This window comes from Panthera pardus, unplaced genomic scaffold (assembly GCF_024362965.1).
Source record: "Panthera pardus isolate Hobbes unplaced genomic scaffold, ASM2436296v1 HiC_scaffold_13, whole genome shotgun sequence".
In the NCBI taxonomy this organism is placed as follows: Eukaryota; Metazoa; Chordata; class Mammalia; order Carnivora; family Felidae; genus Panthera; species Panthera pardus.
The window spans coordinates 116,325,889-116,345,885 of NW_026526688.1; the positions used below are offsets into that span (position 1 = coordinate 116,325,889).

The 19,997-nt window shown below is 33.2% G+C and overlaps 1 protein-coding gene across 4 annotated transcripts in view; it reads left to right on the plus strand.

Annotated features, from left to right (window-relative positions):
- Positions 1–19,997, plus strand: part of TBCK (TBC1 domain containing kinase) — a 225,574-nt gene that overhangs the window by 108,099 nt on the left and 97,478 nt on the right. For all 4 annotated transcript variants that reach the window (XM_019416577.2, XM_019416570.2, XM_019416616.2 and 1 more), the window contains one exon: positions 6,817–6,902. In XM_019416577.2, coding sequence (XP_019272122.2) covers positions 6,817–6,902 — 86 coding nt within the window. The remainder of the gene's footprint in view (positions 1–6,816; positions 6,903–19,997) is intronic.

The window sequence follows — 19,997 nt, forward strand, 5'->3', positions numbered from 1 at the left end:
CCTTAATTGTATACCATATGATGTGTCCTATAACGTGTTACCTCTAGACATTTTTAAAAAGGTTAAAAATTTAATTACTTCTAGCCTAATGGGACATACTTTTTTTTTACACTATCAGATTATCCGCAGTGGTGTTACTATTGAGTTATAAAGTATCAACACAGGATTTTAAAAATAAAATAGTGGTTAAACAACTCAGGGTTGGACCTCTAACTAAAGATTACTAAAATTTCTCTTAGATTCAGAACCTTAGAGTACCAGTTGGATTGAAAAAGGTGGAGGGATCTGAAAGGGATAGATTGGTTTGAGTTTCAGAGATATTGGAAAACAGGCTTATAACTCACAGGAAAGACATAATGTAGGCTATTGAAGAGAAAAAAAGGCAGCTTGAGTCCAGTGAAGAGAGGCAGCCATTTAATCATTAAGAATGGGAACTCATCCTTTGTGGAAAACCTAACTATACTTTAATGTCATTTTGCATTTAAGAAGGGAATAACCCAGAAAACTGGCCTATAAACTTTTACTGTTCTTTGAAGTTATCCTGCTCTGTGTTGTTCACCAAAACAGCCATTGGAATTTTGCCACGATGTTAAACATTCTTGTACTGTTTATAAAACTAAGGCATATTCATACTTGGACCAGTTGGAAGATGTGGTTCCTACACATCAGAAAGGGAAAGGAATACAGAAATGCCATATAAACTTAGGAAATAAAACTGGGTGAAAATTTCCCCAGTATTCTGTTTACCTGTAAGATGTTCCTAAATCCTTTGGGGGAAAGGATGTTATCTTCTTCTCTGTAATGTCTAACATTTAATGTAGTGCAACACATAGCCACAGTGGTTATATAACTAAATTGGATATTTTTCATAGTTAAAAGGTACACTAAACTGCACCAGACACTGAGCCTAAGGCAGCAACTGGGACTCTCCCACGTAAACTTCGATGTATGGTCACACTGCACATAGACATTCAATAAGTTTTGGGGGAGAGAAGGAGGAAGGAAGATAGACTAAAGTCTGTTACGGTCTAAAAACAGGAGTATAATATAAATCTCCTTATATGTAACTACAGTATAAGTGTTATGCATTTAGGAAAATGGTGCATTTCTTATTTTGGGTTGAATGTACATCTTTGTCGTGGATGGCTTTAATGATAGGATATCGGGAGATAGTAGAAAATACATTGAGTATACAGCCTTGCCATTTTCAAGAGTGTCTTGCATCATGTGACTAAAGAGATTTTTTTTTCTGAGACTGAAAATATTCTACCTTTACTAGAAATATGAAAACCATTAAGTGAGTTTGTTTGTAGATTTAGCAGAGCAGGGTACGTATGCAAAAAATAGCTGACAAATGTAGCCCTAAAAATTATCTTTCTCTTTTTTTTAACCTTTTTTAAACCTCTTCCTTTATACACATAAAGGTTGATACTTGTTCTTGTGACTTTACGCAGTAAGCCAAATTTTACAAGTAGCAAACTTTGTAATGGGAGATCATCTAATTTGTCAACTAAAATGTGCCCAAATGAATTTATTTGGTGACATTCTGACTCACAGCACTCAAAAGAAGTCAAAGTTATTTCACTGCCAATGAACCCAAGAGTTTTATGACTCTTTGCAAATTTATCTATACTTAACCATCTTCAAGGTAAAACGAGCAGTGAAAATAACAAATAGTTACAGAACTGAGAATGTCATTTTTGATAGGTGAGCAGAGGAAATCTTTTGCTTTAAATCTGTCCCCTATCATCCTTCTTCTTTCCTTACCCTGGCTAAGAGAATGAAAGAAGAAAGACTAGTCAGAAAGGAAAAAATAAGGATATCCATGTGTGGAAACTTTCTGAAATTTCATCCTGTATCCATTTTATGAAATTGTTTTTGAAAACAAACATGACTTATTTATAAACAGCTGCACAAAAATATGATACTGTCATATGAAATCCTTACACTGTCATTTAAAAGTATGTAATAAATTAAGCTGTTTTAAAGGAAAGGTATAATAATTTTTAATTTGGAGGGATTAAAAGGGAAAAGAATTTTATTTAATATGTCACTGCAAAAAATAAAAGGTATAAAGTTTCATTAAAACACAAAAAAAATTTTATTAGACATGATTTGGGGCAGGAGTGCAACATGAATCTTCACTTGAAGTTTAGGGGGAATTTGTGTAAATATTTTGATTTTCATGTTAAAGAATAACATTTAGCCTTACATACATCACCTATTAGTTAGGAAACACTATTTAGGGGGGTTATATTATGGCTCTAGATGTATATCTTCATTATTAGAAATCACAATTAGAATGTTTATGAACATTATAAGAGTCAGCAGTAATATCCTTGAAATTCTTTGTTTTATTTTGACTACTGGTCTGTTTTTCTGTACTACCCTTAAATTCTCTGAGGTTGATTTCTAAATCAAAGGACATGTGCACTTCAGTTTTTTTTTAACTTACTCGGGAATTTTTAAGTGCATTTTTTTTTTTTTTTTTTTTTTTTTGAGAGACAGAGCACAGGTGGGGGAGGTACAGAGATAGAAGGAGACATAGAATCCAAAGCAGGCTCCAGGCTCTGAGCTGTCAGCACAGAGCCCGACACAGGGCTCGAACCCACAAATCGTGAGATCATGACCTGAGCCGCAGTCGGACGCCCAACCGACTGAGCCACCCAAGCGCCCCTTAAGTGCATTTTTTAAATAACTTGAAATATCACATAGTGCTGACTTCATCAGTTCTATCATATCCCACCTTTAAAGAAATTTTTCTAAATGTAACAAACCATAGTATATCTCGTTCCAAAACTTGTCCCAAGCAACCAGTTTGTGCCAACCTTATGACTTTCGTTTCTATATGAGATAATACATAGTACATAATAATATATAAACATGTATACATATTTATTTGTATGTATTTTATACAAAATACATATATATTTGTATTTTATACATATATATGCAGTTGTAACACATATCATTAATCCAGCTATTGGTATTTGGCAGAATGCAAGGAATATGTTTTCATGATGGATTAGGTTTCTTCAGCTGATCCTTAATTAACCATGTAATACCACATAATAATTATCTTTTATCAGGTTCAGATAAGAATGATATTTAATAAACTGGAGCATATCTGTGGAGAATTTCTTGAGGCACAGTTTTTCTGGTTTAAAATGAAATGTGCTTGGGGCATCTGGGTGGCTCAGTCGATTAAGCATCTGACTTTGGCTCAGGTCATGATCTCACAGTTCATAGGTTCAAGCCCTGTGTCAGGCTCTGTGCTGACAGCTGGGAGCCTGAAGCCTGCTTCAGATTCTCTCTCTCTCTGCCCCTCCCCCACTCATATTCCATCTCTCTCTCTCAAAAATAAACATTAAAAAATTTCTTTAATGAAATGTGCTTTTTAAAAGTTAATAGCTATGTGCTTTCATGAACATATTGTTGAATGCTTATGATTATTGGTATTGCATACTTCTAGCTTCTGGGTAAACTAAGACTGTAAACATACTATTGCTAATTAGAAGTAGAAAAAAAATTTAAAGTTAAACCTGGAAGTTCCCTGGGGTATTGGGGTCTGACCTGAGTTTTCACTTTAATCTGTAACTCTTGAAGCTCATGTGAATTATGCCTTTCTTGTTCTTAGAGGAAAAGATGAGACAGTGTGTAGATAGAATGAATGCTATTGGTATAGAATAAACATGAAATCAAGAAAAGTATTAATCAAATACCTATTCTTTACCTAGAAGCCATGGGTAGAAGTTCAAATTAGATCTGAAGTTTGGCTTTATCATGGTATTGAATACAGCACTGCCTCATCTTTTCTTTGTGGCCCTTCTTGATGCTCCTCTTTGTAAAATATGTATCATTGATTACAGATAAATAATTATAAAATTCATTAGAATTGGTCATTAGAAGCAGGGGTTTTTTGGGTTTTTTTTCAAGTTTTTATTTATATAGTGTAATATTAGTTTCAGGAGTAGAATTTAATGATTCATCAGTTACATATAATACCCAACAGAAGCAAAGTTTTAATTGAGGAAGAGAGGGGAAGGCTACTTATACTAACAGATTATCAAGGATTTAGTAATATTTCTTGAAATATTAAAAATACGGTACTTTAAGAACTAAAAAAAAAAAATCAGACTTTATTTTTATAGGTTATTTTAACCCAATAATGGGTTTGAAAAATCGATCTGCTACTTTATGGAAGGAAGGAGTTGAAGTTAAGAGGAAACTTTCATTGAGTTATTGTCATTTTTTTTAAGGTATGGGAAGTACTTTATTTCATCATGTGACACCATATAGCAGTCATGTTTATAGACACCTAATGACAGTGTAGATTTGTTTTTTGTTTTTTGGGTTTTTGTTCTTTTTTTTTTTTAACGTTTATTTATTTTTGAGACAGAGAGAGACAGAGCATGAATGTGGGAGGGTCAGAGAGAGAGAGGGAGACACAGAATCTGAAACAGGCTCCAGGCTCTGCACTGTCAGCACAGAACCTGACGCGGGGCTTGAACTCACGGACGTGAGATCATGACCTGGGCCGAAGTCGGACGCTTAACTGACTGAGCCACCCAGGCGCCCCTGGGTTTTTGTTCTTAATGTTTACTTATTTATTTTGAGAGAGAAAGCATGCGTGGGGGAGGGACAGAGAGAGAAAGAGGGAGAAGGAGAGAATCCCAAGCAAACTCCATGCTTTTAGTGCAGAGCTCAATTAGTGACTCAGACTCACAAAACATGATATCATGACCTGAGCTGAAATCAAGAGTCAGATGCTTAACTGACTGAGTCACCCAGGTACCCCACAGTGTAGATTTGAATAGTGGAGTGCTCAGAAATAGTAGTATTAGTGGTTCAAGTATTGACCTTTATTTGATAAAGGAAAACAGTTTTGATAATTAATTTACCAGAGTTTTAAAATGCAATTTTATATAGTTCTTGTTTTTTTTAAAAGAACTACTGTTTTCTCCTTCCCTTCCCCCATGGTCTTCTGTTAAGTTTCTCAAGATCCACATATGAGTGAAAACATATGATATCTGAGGGTGGACGGGGGGGGGGGCGGTGGCGGGGGAGAGGGAAAATGGGTGATGGGCATTAAGGAGGGCACTTGTTGGGATGAGCACTGGGTGTGCTCATTACGAACGTCTCATTCCAGCATCATACTGAATTCCTCAGCATCTTCCATATCATTTCCAGGGGAATCCCTAGGAAGTAGTGAATGTCTGTCTTCCTTCAGAAAGATACAGATAGTCTGAAATTTTTCTTACCACATTCTCCAATATTCCTACAACTCACATTTTTTGTGCTCTTTTGAAATAATGCTCCTTTTTGGCACAGCAGAAAAAAACATACCACGAGGTATCTGAAAGCCTAAATTCTGAACCTGGCTATGTCATAAACTAGAGAAAAATCCTAAGTAGGTCATGAAATCTCCCCAGCCCTCTGTTATTAACTGGAAAAAATAATTCATATTCAGTCTTTTATTACCATTTATCTTCACAGTAACCATTAGATTTAAGTAAGGCAGCATTCTACTCATTTTATAGAGTTATTGTCATTTTAATCTCAAAAAGGGGGGAAGAAAGAAGTTGAACTCCTTAAAATATGTGTTAATTTTGTGTTTTTACTTAGTAAAAATATGGTTTACTTGCCCTTGAGTTGATCGTTGCCAGAATCCTGTTTAGGTTAAAACGTAGTAAGTAAATTGACAAAATAGTAATTTGCTGAAAGAATGGAAAAAATAAGGAAATATTCTTTATATTTCAACTGGACTTTATGAATTACAATAGGATTAAAATCAACAACAGTATTTTTAATTGCCTACTGTGTGCCTGGTTTTTTTATGTATATTTATTTATTTATTTATTTTGAGAGAGAGAGTGGGGGAGGGGCACAGAGAGAGGGAGAGAATCCCAAGCAGGCTCTACACTGTCACTGCTGAGCCTGATGTGGGGTTGTTTCCCATGAACCACAAGATCACGACCTGAACCAAAATGAAGAGTCTGAAGGTTAACCTGCTGAGCCACCCAGGTGCCCCCTGTGTGCCTATTTTCTGATTAACATTTGTTAATTCTTATTCCTAAATATGGCAAATATGGAGCCTTAGATGGAAATAATTTAGAACTGGAACAAATGCCTATATCTGTATATATAAACAGATTTGAAGCATAATTATTCTACTCGTGATTGCTTATAAAGTGTTGTTCTTGGGGCACCTTGGTGACTCAGTGGGTTGAGCATCTGAGTCCTGATTTCAGCTCAGGTCATGATTCCAGGGTCATGGGATGGAGTTCCATGTCAGACTCTGCACTGATTGTAGAGCCTGCTTGATATTCTCCCTGTCTCCCCCTACCTCTCTACTGCACTCATGCTCTCTCTCTCTCTCTCCCTCTGCCCCTCTACCCCACTCATGCTCTCTCTCTCTCCCTCTAAAATAAAAAAAAAAAAAATGTTTTTTAAGTGTTGGTCCTTATTTAAGTATCTCTTCCACTTCGTGAATATACAATAAATCAAGACAGATTTAATATTGCTAGAGAAAAATGTATGTTGAATTTAATAGGAAGACATTATGTATAATCTATGATTCAAGAAATGAACTGATAGTTTAGAAGGCAGAAAATAAGTTGTGCCATAGCTTTTTGGTATGTTTAATAATTAGCAGGAAGTGATTAAAGTAATAAAACAAAATTACCTATTAAAGTATATTTTCTTCCTAGAGAATTTAAATATCATTCAAAATGTAAATAAAGCTGTAATTTATATGAATTTAGTGTCTTTGAAATATTGTGTAAAAATGATGATTGTTTTATATTGTCATTTCAGAGTATCTGACTGTGTTCTCTCAGATGATTGCTTTCCACGATCCAGAGCTGAGCAATCATCTCAATGAGATTGGATTTATTCCAGATGTAAGTACTTGGTACATTAATAGAACATGAGGTAAAAAATAAAGCAGAAATTGGTAGCACAGAAGAGTACTGTTTTTAAAGTTGTGTTGTCATAAGAAGTCCTTATGTCTAAACTAAGTACTGCTACTAATTGCAGCCTTCTGTTGTAAAGTTTCGGTGATTACCTTCCATATTCTCACTTTAAGTAAAGGGAAAGTATCTTATTTTTTTTTGGCACTATCACGTTGTCTTGAAAAATCCTTTAGTGTGAGTGTTGTATTAAACTGCCGTAAGGGTTTTCACTTGGATTTTATGATATTCAGGCTGCTTTTGAAGAAGTAGGAAATTTGAACTTCAGTGAGTTTTTAAGTAGCTGCTTCTGTGTTTTTCTTCATATATTAACCTAAGAAGCTTTGCCAGATTTTGGCTTACTTCATTAGCTTCTTAATAGTCCATGTCAACCCAGAAGTCAGAAGTGACTCTTAAAGTTTAGCCATGGTGTAGCTTAACCTATTACTCATCTGTGGTGTGTGACATGGAATCAAACCTCTTTTAATAGTCTTTTGGAGTAGAGTATCATAGGTTTTTATAAACCTCAAAAAAAAAAAAAAAAAAAACTTCTGAGATAGAGATCTCTTTATTCCATCTTAACTTTCTTTGTTTCCTGATCATGCATTTCCCCTTGAGGCTTATATTCAGGGACCAGTATATTGATGTTAAGATTAGAGGTGAAAAATGTTTATATTGGCACATTGAACTAATGTATTTAAAGTGTTAACAATAATACTTATGGTATAAATTCTTGCAGAGTGCTTTGAAGTTTAAAAATATTTTCGTAAACATTATTTCATTTGATTCTCAAAACAAACCTGCAAGGCGAATGAAGCAGATAATTTCAGCATTTAGTTGATAAGAAATACAGTGTTTGAGAAGATAACAAAACTAATTAGTCACAGAACTAAAATTTTACCTTACATCATTTGACAAGCCTCTGCCCCTAGTCTGGTTTATCTTCCATCGGGAGAATAGAGACTAAAACATAGGTATACTTACTCCTAGTTCATTGCTCTTTGTATTGTGCTATATATAAGTCTGTGATGTGATCAGGCCTATGGCAGCCATTCTTAACATTTATGGTGTCATTTGCTTCTAGGTTTCTGGAGTAATAATACCTTTTATTTGAGTGTATGGTTTATTCAATGAATCCTCCAAAAAAGAACATATACAAATTATAAAATAGACAAAATAAGGACAAGCCCTATAATTATATGGAGATAAAAGACCTTATAAAAAATTAACCAGTATACATAGTATCATATTAAGTATTCATTTTATATAACCCCACCTTTCTTGTTTCACGTTTGGGAGATATAAGACAAAACTACATTAAATATTATGGCTGGAGATGAAGAAATTATAGAAGAGCTGACTGCTGAGTTGGTAATATTTGAGGGAAAAAATACTAATGGTTAAGACACAGACTAAAAGAAGGGATAATTATTTTCAAAGACCTCTCTTGAAAGCACCTAATTGTGCTCAGTAGTAAGCAGAAAATGACATTGGTTCAGGCAGTGTTGTAGATTGACAAAAAACATTTATGCAGAAAAATATGTATGGAATTACAAAGAAAGCCTGATGAAAGTTTTAGACATACTATAAATATAGACAGTATTAAGAAAGGACTCACAAAAAAGAATATATAATTTATATTTGCTTTAATTAGGAAAATTGAACTTTAAATGAGTATGGTCTGAGGAAGGTGAGCAAAAAACATTGTTAAAATGTAATAATGCGAACATATATTATGTACTTACTGTGTGCAAGCACCGTTCCATCCTATTTAAACTACTCATCTAATCCTCACTAGTTTATAAATGTAATTAAACAATGACTATTTAATATTTATACATAAAGTCAATTTAGCCAGATGGGAATAAAATGTTAGCCAACAATAATATCAAAGATAAGAGCAGGTGAGAACTCAGCTTAAAAGTATTATAATGTTTTTGCCTTATAGGAGAGGAAAATAAATATACTCGTTATATATTAAGTCAGTGATCTTTTCATATCTGGGATATGATTTCACTTTACGTAAAAGCTAATAACTGAGCCTGGTACTGTTTCATGGGTGGTGGCAAGAAACTCAAGACTCCTGGGTCAGAGACAAGGAACATTGTTACTCATAGCACAGCAAGCAGCAGGAGCATTAGCATATTTGTGTTGGTTTTCTAACCATACATACATTTTCTAATATGTTTGTATGAAAACAGCCTTGGAAAATATAATCCAGAACAAAGGACAGCCAGTGTTTCCACTCACAAGAAATGCAGAAGTAGAGAATGCATATTAAAATTTTAATGATAATCACTAAGAGAATAGAAAAAGAATGTATAACTTCAAACCAATTTCGGGGGGAGGCAAAGAAAAGTCAACCAATCCTGTAAAAAATAGAAAGACCATAGAAAGAATATAAATTAATTAGATTGCCTAATAAAGGAATTGTTCAGATATTTTAAAACATCCATCTATATGCTATTTATAAGAGATAAAAATTTAAGGGTATTGGTCAAAAAAGGAGATAAAAAACATAAGTCAGGCACATATTAACCAAAAGAATACTAATGCAGTGATATTAATATAAACTACTAAAACAGAAAACACAAAACAGACCCACCCATAAATAGATTTTGACAGAGATGCCTCTATAAATCAATTAGAAAAGAATGGATTATTGAATAAATGGACCTGATACAATTGGGTAACTATATGGAGGGAAGGTGGGAATCAAAGCTGACCTCACACCATATGTAAAAATAAGTTCTAGATTGACTAAAAGACCTAAATATGGAGTGTCATATTTATTATTTACACCTAGGAAGGAATTTTTACAGAAGTTACAGAAAGTATAAAACATAATATTTAAAAAAGAGAAAATTAGAATTGAGGAATGGTGGTACAAAGTAGCTTTCCATTCTACTGATAATGTATTATTTTTTTTTATTTTAATACTTTCCAAAGCAGTTGTCACAAAGTGTTATTATCTGTTAAATAATATCTTAACTCTGAGTGGAGAGTACATTGGTGTTTGTTAAATGCACTGCTACATGGGTTGAGTTAATTATTCAATAATTCAATAATTTATATATGATATCTTTGATTTATGCTTCCCTCTTTATTATGACCCCATCTTAGTGGGGCATTTTTGTGTAATTTCTTACAAAAACTCCTTAATACTAGTATTTTAATGAAATAATATGGATTTATACATGTACTGTGATTAACCTTAGGAGATATTCATAAGTCATGTGGGATGAGGGACAGTTTCTTGTATGATGAGAATATCTAGTACCTGGCAAATGCTGAGCCTCACTGGCCCCCAGCCACTGATTGCCTGTAGTAATCCCCTAATCATGGTGACAATTAAATGCTTGCGTGTATTTCTGAAAAATGACTCTGCATATATTTCCAAACACCCTCCAAAGCATGGTTCTTTCACTATTGGGAATCCTGGGGTAAACAAAGAGAAATGAGGGAAAGAGAATATAGCTTAACCTGGAGAAAATTTGCTTTTCTGCAACTATTTTCTTGTCTCAGAGAACAAGCAAAATGAAAGGTATTCAACAAAGTTAAGATGTTAACAGAAGATTGTTTTTTGATCTCTTATCTTGTTCTTTGTTTTGTTGTATTTTGTTGGCCTGTTTCTCAAGTCTGTAGATAACATCAAAATGTTAAGACTGTTTTTAAATTTAATTTTGAAAACAGATTTGATATTTTTAATGTAGAGATTGTTGACAGTGAAGAGTGGTGGAAGGTGTGTGATTGAAATGGAGAATTTTTCTAACATTTTTCTTTATTAATTGATGGAGTTCTATTAGCAAACTAATTTTTAGTTATTTTTCATTAGTTTGTACAGCATTTTTGTTTTTTGGGTTTTTTTTTTTTCCCTTGACTTACTGTCTTCGGTTTTCCACCTTTAAAATAATTGCTTTGGTGACTTTCTGCACCTCTAATAATAGAGGTGAAGTTCATCAAGGGCAAGGGTGGGCACTTTTGTAATAATATCCCAAACTGAGTTGCCCGCTCAATAACTAATCCTATCAAAAGAAGCCCTCATTAATCTTCTGTCATTGAAATGTAGGCTCCCATTGCAGAAAAGATTGTGATTTCTGGCTTCTTGCCATTTGCTGTGGGTCACAGAACTCTGAATATTGAGCACTGCTGGAGCTTGAATAGTTAGGAATAGTGTGCACTGATGTGATGCTTAGATTATGTATGTTGTGGTGGTTACGTGATTTACATATAAATAGGGTAAGTAATGTGTATTTGGCAAAATCGGGGTAGGGTGATTTTTATCATTTTTTCTTGGTGTATGTTTCTGCTTCTGAAAATATACCAGGCCTTTGAAATGAGAACAGGAAAGTATGTTTCTTCGTTCTTAAGGAAACTTTTTCTGAAACACTATGAATAGCATTCAGCTTGCAAATTATGAAAAGTTGTCAGGTGGCCATTAGTAGAAATGATAAGGGCTGTATCTCAGTCCTATATGTGCCTTTTGAACCTACTGTCACTGCTAAAGATAAAGCTAACAAATTCGGTGATAAGCAAGTATGCTAGCCAAACCATTGTCATTTAACTGCTTATACAGTCTTAATGGATGCTTATACAGCTACTGATTTTCTCCTTCCTTTTCAAAATTTATATCCAACTGAATTTATACTAACATAAAGTGTAAAAGGATTGTTAGAAATATTTACTTATTTGTTTATTTGTTTTGTCTGTTCACTTATTCCGGGTCTCCATATTGTTAGTGTTACAGAAAGAAATTTAAATTCTAATCTAAAGCAGAGACTGCTGGTAATGAGCTTTTTAGATTTTATCAAGATGTGGTTACAGGATAAATTAGGGAAGTGCACCTTATTTAGAATTTCCTGTAACAAGAGTCCCCACTGACCTGCTCTAGTCCATCTGCAAAATGCTAGCCTGTGTCCTTTTGTCTGGCTAGTGCTATAATGTCCACAATATTAGTTTTAGCCCTATTCTACTGACCTTGGATTCATTAAGGCTGAATACAATGGCTTATTGAGCTATCTTTCTCCCAATAGAGCTTAACTACCTTTCAGAAATGGCCCACATCTTAGAAATTAAAGACTTATTAATTTCACAGGCAATGATAAATTTATATTTTGGTGCCTTCTTGCTAAGAACACATACACACAAGTTAAATATCCAGCAAGCTTCTCTATTTAGTAAATCCTCACTTGAATCTCCCCAACTCTGTTGCCAATCTAATGTATCCTTACACTGGTTGAAAGACAAGTGAAAGGAGGTGTAGTGTTAATACACCGGTTTTCAAACTTTCTGGTCTTGAGACCTCTTTAAGGAACAAAGATATCAAAGAGTTTTTAATCTATGTTGGTTACATATATAAATATTTAAAGACATTTAAAAAATATTTATGTATTAGGGTGCCCGGGTGGCTCAGTCGGTTAAGCATCTGACTTCAGCTCAGATCATGATCTCAGGGTTAGTGAGTTTGAGCCCCGCATTGGGCTCTCTGCTGTCAGCACAGAGTCTACTTCGGATCCTCTGACTCCCTGTCTCTGCCCCTCCCCTGCTCACTCATGCTCTGTCAAAATAAATTAACATTTAAAAAATATATGTTTATGTATTAATTTATTTAAAAATGACAGCAAAACTACTACATGTTAAGCACAATAGCATATTTTTCTGAAAAATAATTTTTTCCCAAAAAATAATGGAGTGGTATTATTTTATATTTTTGGAGTTTCTACATAATAGAAGAAAGCTATAGTCCCATATCTGCTTTTGAAATCAATCTGTTGTGAATCATTGTTTTGGTTGAAGGGTATGAAGAAAATTTGGACTTACACAGACACGTAGTTGGCAAAGGGCCTTTTTGGACCATGGTGGTTTCTTAAAGCTTAGTTGCAATATACAATCTAAAACCATACCAATGAACTTTGCATACTCTGTTCGATTCAAATCAGTCAGTCTATCTTGCACTTTGAGTGGCTCTTTTTACCCACACGTGATTTTGTAATATCATGTGTTGGTCATTTAAAATATTGGTTCAATAAATGTTTCAACTATGAAACATTTCATTATATAACATAAAAAAAATCACGTTCATTAATATAACCATTGATCTCTCAGTTTCTAAGAGTCTCTTATGGTTTGGCTCCCTCCCTCTCTCTTTTTTTTTTTTTTCTCTTAGAATAAACTGAGGGTTGATGGAGGGTAGAAGGATGGGGAAAGTGGGTGATGGGTATTGAAGAGGGCACCTGTTGGGATGAGCACTAGGTGTTGTATGGAAACCAATTTGACAATAAATTTCATATTTAAAAAAAAATTATATATATATATATATATATATATATATATATATATATATATATATATAAAACCATTGATCTCACAACAACCAAAAATTGTTAAATATTGGGAGGCTGCCAGGCTCACAGTGGCAGATACAAGTTTTCTAAAATTCTAATATTCACCTGAAAATATTCAAGAATATTTTCTTAAAGTGAGAGGCTCACTTCATTTATTTTTGAGAAATATCTGCCTAATATGAAAGCCTAGAAAAAATAGTTGTTTATATGTCATGCTTGCAAGGGGAAAAAAATGGTATTCTTGGGGGGGAAAAAAAGGCATTTGCATTGACTCACAGCTCAAACTGTTGCCCAACTGCTTTTTCTCAACACAATCCATACACTTCAGTACACAATATAAGTGTTTTATGCATACTTCCTATTTTGTCTCATGAAACATTTAAAAAGATACTTAAAATTACTAATTTTAATCCTTCACAATAATATGACTATTACACTATTACACTTTAGTGCCACTACCTTGATTTGTAATAAGTTTTATCTACCTGTGTCTTTGCACCATTAACACAAATATTAAAGAGTAAGAAATACCCTAGTATTATTTTGAAAACAGCTTGGGATATGTAGATCCCTGAAGAGTCTTGAAGGTCCCCAGGGGTCTGTGACCACAATTTGAGAAAACCGGTATAGAGAGAAAGCACTCAGACACTGGTGTCAAATGTGCCAGGGTTCTAATCCTGACTCTTCAACTTACTAGCTAAATACTTAAGTTAGTTTCTTATCCACAGTCCTATTACTGTTAATGTTGATTATAACAAATCTTACCTGAAAGGATCATTATTATGATTAAATGATACATATAAGCTGTTCAGTATTCTTTCAGGTACACAGTGTTAAGGAGTTAGCCATTATTGGTGTTCTTGTTCTACTTAGTGTTAGAGCCTGATTACGTCCTATTTCTTTGGTTATATTAGTATGATTTACATTTAGAAAAGCATGTTATTAAAAGCATACTAGATATATTATTTTGCTGCATCAGTTAGTGAATACTTTGCCAAAGGCAACATGATACTAATAACAATAAATGCATTCTTGTTCGGGGGTGCCTGGGTGACAGTTGGTTAAGCATCCGACTTGGGCTCAGGCCATGATCTCACCTCTAGTGAGTTCAAGCCCCACGTGGGGCTCTGTGCTGACATCTCAGAGCCTGGAGCCTGCTTTGGATTCTGTGTGTCATTCTCTCTCTGCTCCTCCCCTGCTCGTGCTCTGTCTATCTCTCTCAGAAATAAATAAACATTAAAAACATTAAAAAAAAAAAAAAGACTTTCTTGTTCATCTGTCTTGATGAGATTGCCACTCACCACTTTGAATATTAACCTTTTTCATTTGCTTGATTTTTAAGGTGTTTTTCTATCTCCCAGAAAGAGCTACATGACATGTGTTAAAGTCTTTTACTGAAGATAAATTAATTTTGTTTGAAAAATTTAAAAAGTTTTTCAGTACTCAATGAAATAATTGAAAGTCACTCTGGAATTGAAAAGTACCTAATCCTTCCCTAAATGATACTGTGGATCTCAGAACCATTAAATTGTCCAACTGATTTTACTGCTAATTTCAACTTTATGGTTTTTCAGTTAAATATTTGTAAGTCAAGGAAAAGTAGAGAAAGATTTGATACTTATTTTTTTATTTGCTTTTTCCTTTTTTTTAATTTATTTTTTTATTTTTTAATATTTTTTTTTTGTTAATGTTTATTTATTTTTGAGACAGAGAGAGACAGAGCATGAACAGGGGAGGGTCAGAGAGAGAGGGAGACACAGATTCCGAAACAGGCTCCAGGCTCTGAGCCATCAGCACAGAGCCCGATGCGGGGCTTGAACTCACGAACCGTGAGATCATGACCTGAGCCGAAGTCGGACGCTTAACCGGCTGAGCCACCCAGGCGCTCCTTTCCTTTTTTTTTAGTATTAGGGAATTCATTACTTGCAAAACATAGTAATATAACTAATATAACCTTTTGTGTAGAAGGGAAAGAAAACCAGTCACCATCTGAGTCCAATGGACCTTTTTCATTATTTTTATATGTTTAAGTCATTTTGTAATAATCTATAGGAGTGGAATAAAGACATAGCAAAAAAAGATATAGAATCTAGTAGATTCTAGCTTATTTCTGGTTCTTCTCATACCTGCATGTTTAAAACACAATCATGGGTTACTTGCAAAACATAGTAATATAACTAAAACACAATTATGAAAACAAAACATAGGCCTCTAACTTTGTTGGAGAACAGTTATATTTTTTAATAATTGCAAAATATTTTCATTTTAGATATTATGAACACAAATTAGATTGATAAATGTAATGATTTTTTTCTAATTATTTTTCCTTCCCATCATTTTGTAAACACATCTCTATCTTCAGCATTTACCCACTCAAGTTGTATGAAATTTTGGTGCAGAAATATTTTAAAAATTAAATATTGCTCTCACATATCTTTTTAGCAAAATAGAATGATCCATATTTATGTTGCAGAATATTGTATAATGAGGTCCTTTTCACTGAAAGACTAATGTATTGTTTACTCTGATTCCTGTGTTTGAGAAAATTCATCTAAGATATCATCATCTGAGCACTCACAGTTTGAAATTTCACTATATAGCCAGTGTTACCATTTCACTAGAGTCTCTAATACTACTACAAATCTTCTGATTGGTCTAATAATTGTGAAACATTATCCTCTCTATCAGTTTTTTTTTTCTCTTTGTAATGGTGGAAAATGAGAAATTCTGAATTCTCAATTGTGTTCATTGAAAACTTAAAAAAAATTATAATGATATTATCTCCATGCATTTTGTATGTTTTCAAAACATGATGTAATACTTTGGATGATGCAATAGGAAAAATGAAAATGGTAATAGCAATGATTTATTTTAATATTTTACCATCCTTTTAGGTGATTCCATCATTTTTCTGTTTTCTTTTGCTTTTGTCTTTTTTAAGCATAGTTGGGAATAATTGATGAGTGATGAGTTCCTACTTTGATAAAAGAACAAAATATTTCATGATATAAGAAGAATAAGATCACTGACATTTCAGTAGTGTGTCATAGATTTATAAAAGGATCCAAAAGATTCATATAATTGTAAGATAGAAGGAATTTTAATCTATTTTTTTAAAATATAAGTAAAATTTTCTCTTTATTCTTTCTTCTTTAAAAGTAATGAAATACCAGTCCTCACAGTTTGAATTGCTGAGGGCTAATGAGATATAATGTAGGTAACAGTTTTGGATGGAGGTTATGAACTGCCCTCTCTAACTTCTGCCCCTCCACCATACTAACACTTACTCTTTAATAGCAAGTTGGAGCCATTTGAAGATAACTAATGAAAAGACAGAGAGAAAGAGAAAGCAGAAAAGAAATTAAAGAATCACTTATAAAAACAGAAACAAAAAGTCTTCTCTTATCTTACATAAATAACAGACAACATGATCTCACTTTTAAAATGAGCCATCTGAAGCTAATATTACACTGTATGTTAACTAGACTTAAATAAAAACTTAAAAATAAAATAAAAATGAGCTCAATGAAGAGAATTAAAAACTCAAAAAATATAGATTAACAAAAGGAGATAAAAAGTGAACTGATTAAGCCCAGAAAAATTTGAGAATATTATATTAATAATAATCTTATTAAAATAGTGAAAACTAGAATGAAAGTATAAACCCACTCAATGATATAACATAGTTTTCAGGAAATCATACAGGATAAGGTGGAGAAGGATAAGTATACTTCAGTATACTGCAAAGAGAATTTCAGGTAAAATTTCACAGCAACACTTATAGAAAATTGTGTATAAAATTTCAAGAGAACAAAAGTTGACTGAGCAATTGGGTAAAAACCAAGTTATCCTTCAAACATAAATGTAGCAAACATGCATTGTTCAAAATTATTTTAGTATAGTTGACACAAAACGTTCCATTGGTTTTAGGTATAGAGCATATGCATTCTTAAGCATCCAAGAATTTTAGGAAGTACAACCCCCATGAGGTTCTTTTAGAGAAACGAAAATAAATATAGGTGATAAAATCCAAACAAAAAAGAGTTGAATAAAACTAGGAACCTAAGGAACTAGTTACTCCAGTTAAATATAGAATTAATACTTAACAACTATGTTAGTTATGTAACAATATAGAATTTAGATGTTGTAAACTTTAATAATATAAACTAGTATATAAAACTTGAGGTATTGTGTTGGGATGAGCCCTGGGTGTTGTATGGACTCCAATTTTACAATTAATTTCATTTAACAAATTTTTTAAAAATGAAAAAATTTAAAAAATAAAATTTGAGGTATTGGAAGTCAGAGAAGGGATAGAGAGTATAAGTGTAATAATATTGTAATCTTTCAAAACATAATCAGTAGGTAATACTTCAGCCTGAAGTTTTCCTGTTCCTTTTTTAATCAATTTTAACTGGATCTTTAGAAACTATTGTCTCTTATGGTAAATAAAGTAGCAAATGTTCTGTTTTACTCCTATTTTTTCTTCAGTTTAAGTATAATTATATATAACACTTCACAAAATAGCAAGTGTAATATCCAGTTCTGCTATAAATATTTAAAATTTTAGTTATAAATACACAGAAATATATCAAGAGTAATGTTTATCATGTAATATTGGGGGTATAAGTATTTGAGGCTTTACAAAACTTTTTTTAAAACAACTGTAGAATATTTCCTTCATCACAGAAAGTTCTGTTCTTCTGGAATAATCTGAAATTAGGTGCACCTGGGTGGTTCAGTCGGTTAAACATCCGAATTTTGCTCAGGTCATGATCTCAGGGTTCCTGAGTTGGAGCCCCACCTCAGGCTTTGTGCAGACCCTGCTTCGGATTCTGTCTCCCTCTCTTTCTGCCCCTCCCCCCCCATGTGCTCTCTCTCAAAAATAAATAAACATTTTAAAAAAATAAAGGTTACTGGTTCACAAAAATATCAGAATACATTGTTTTCTGTTTAATATATCCTAAAGAGTTGTTTTGTGAATCCTGTTTTCTTATAAATTTATAATTTTTTTCTCCTCACTCTTGTTCTGTCATAATGGTAGTTATGGAAATGAAGGTAGGTTCTGTATCAGAAGGTATTTGCCCACAGTTCTAAAAAGATAGAAGATGGGGAGTACTGTTAAATGAGAGTTGTTTAGTACTGCTTTTGCTTTTACTACATATTTTTTTTATGTGATACCCTTTCCCATTCCACTGACTTTCCCATTCCACTGAATTTATCCTGATTTAGCATAAGGCATCATTTTTCTTCATTGTTGAAAAAGATAATAGTCTTTTGAAAATGAGTGGCACAGTGGAACAATACAAATCTTATGGAGCATCTTTAAAGAATTTTCTTTTGTAGCAAGCCTTGTTATACTATCTGTAGCTAAGAGGACAATAGTAAGTCAGACATAGACAAAATATAAGATGCTGTAAAATTTGGAAAGTAGAAGAAAAAGAATTGATGTAAGAATACTTGAAATTTTGTGAGCTCAAAAGTAGCTTCATGGGATTGAGGAATGTTGATTCTGAGAACCAGCAGGAGTGTAAATACTTTAGCCTTATCTTTATTGAGTCTACCTGTAAAACATACGCAGTTCCCAGTGCTTAGGGTTCTCTTCTCTCTACCTTCCACTCCTACCCTCCTTATTCCATAATGTGTGTATCTTTTTTTAGATAGTCTCATAAGACCCCAGACTTTTGGGCTGTTAGAAATACTTTTTTATTACAAAAGCTTCTGGACTTAATAATGATCATTATGTTTCCTATACTGATGTCCGATATGTTCTCTGCCAGGTGTTTTGGATCCATTAACTAATCTTCACAGCTATCCTAAAGGTTTAAAGAGATATATAACTACCAGATCACAAAGTCTAGGGTTTCAAGAAAATATTTTAGAGTATCTACTGCTGCTAAACAACAATAAAAACCTGCTGATTTTCAAGCATTCTTTCTTGAGTGGCTAAATATTAATTTCCCTTAAGCAGAGCGTCATTGTGAGACATAAAACTAATGGTGAAAATGTATTTTACAGTGGTGGCTTATGGTAACTTAAATGTAAAAATACTTCTGACTTGAGATTAAAAGAAAATATAGTATGCTAATAAGAAGATAGATTAAGAAAATCAACTAGAGGGGCGCCTGGGTGGTTCAGTCAGTTAAGCATCTGACTTCAGCTCAGGTCATGATCTCATGGTTTCTGAGTTCGAGGCCTGCATTGGGCTCTGTGCTGACAGCTCAGAGCCTGGAGCCTGCTTCAGATTCTGTGTCTCCCTCTCTCTCTGCCCCTCTGCCTCTCACACTCTGTCTCGCTCTCTCTCAAAAATAAACTTCAAATATTAAAAAAAGAAAGAAAGAAAGTCAACTGGAAGGGACTTCCTTTTATAATAACAATAATAATTTTATTATATTACATATAATGCAAATAATAAAAAATAAGTTATTTTTATAATACATAAAATTAGTAAAAATATAAATTAAAATATCAATAGGAGAGAGACAATATGCAATTTGTAAATAAAAAAATCATTTGACAAAAGATACATCCAGAATCTTTTTATTTATAAGAAATACTTCCTCTTTTAAATCTTTTATATTTGTATACTTTTACAGCCTGTTAAGCCGTAATTTTCTACCCTTCAAAATCATGTTAATGATCCTCCTGCCTTTGTTTTTCCTGTTGATGTTTGTAATTTTGATACTAGCAGGTCATTTGAAAA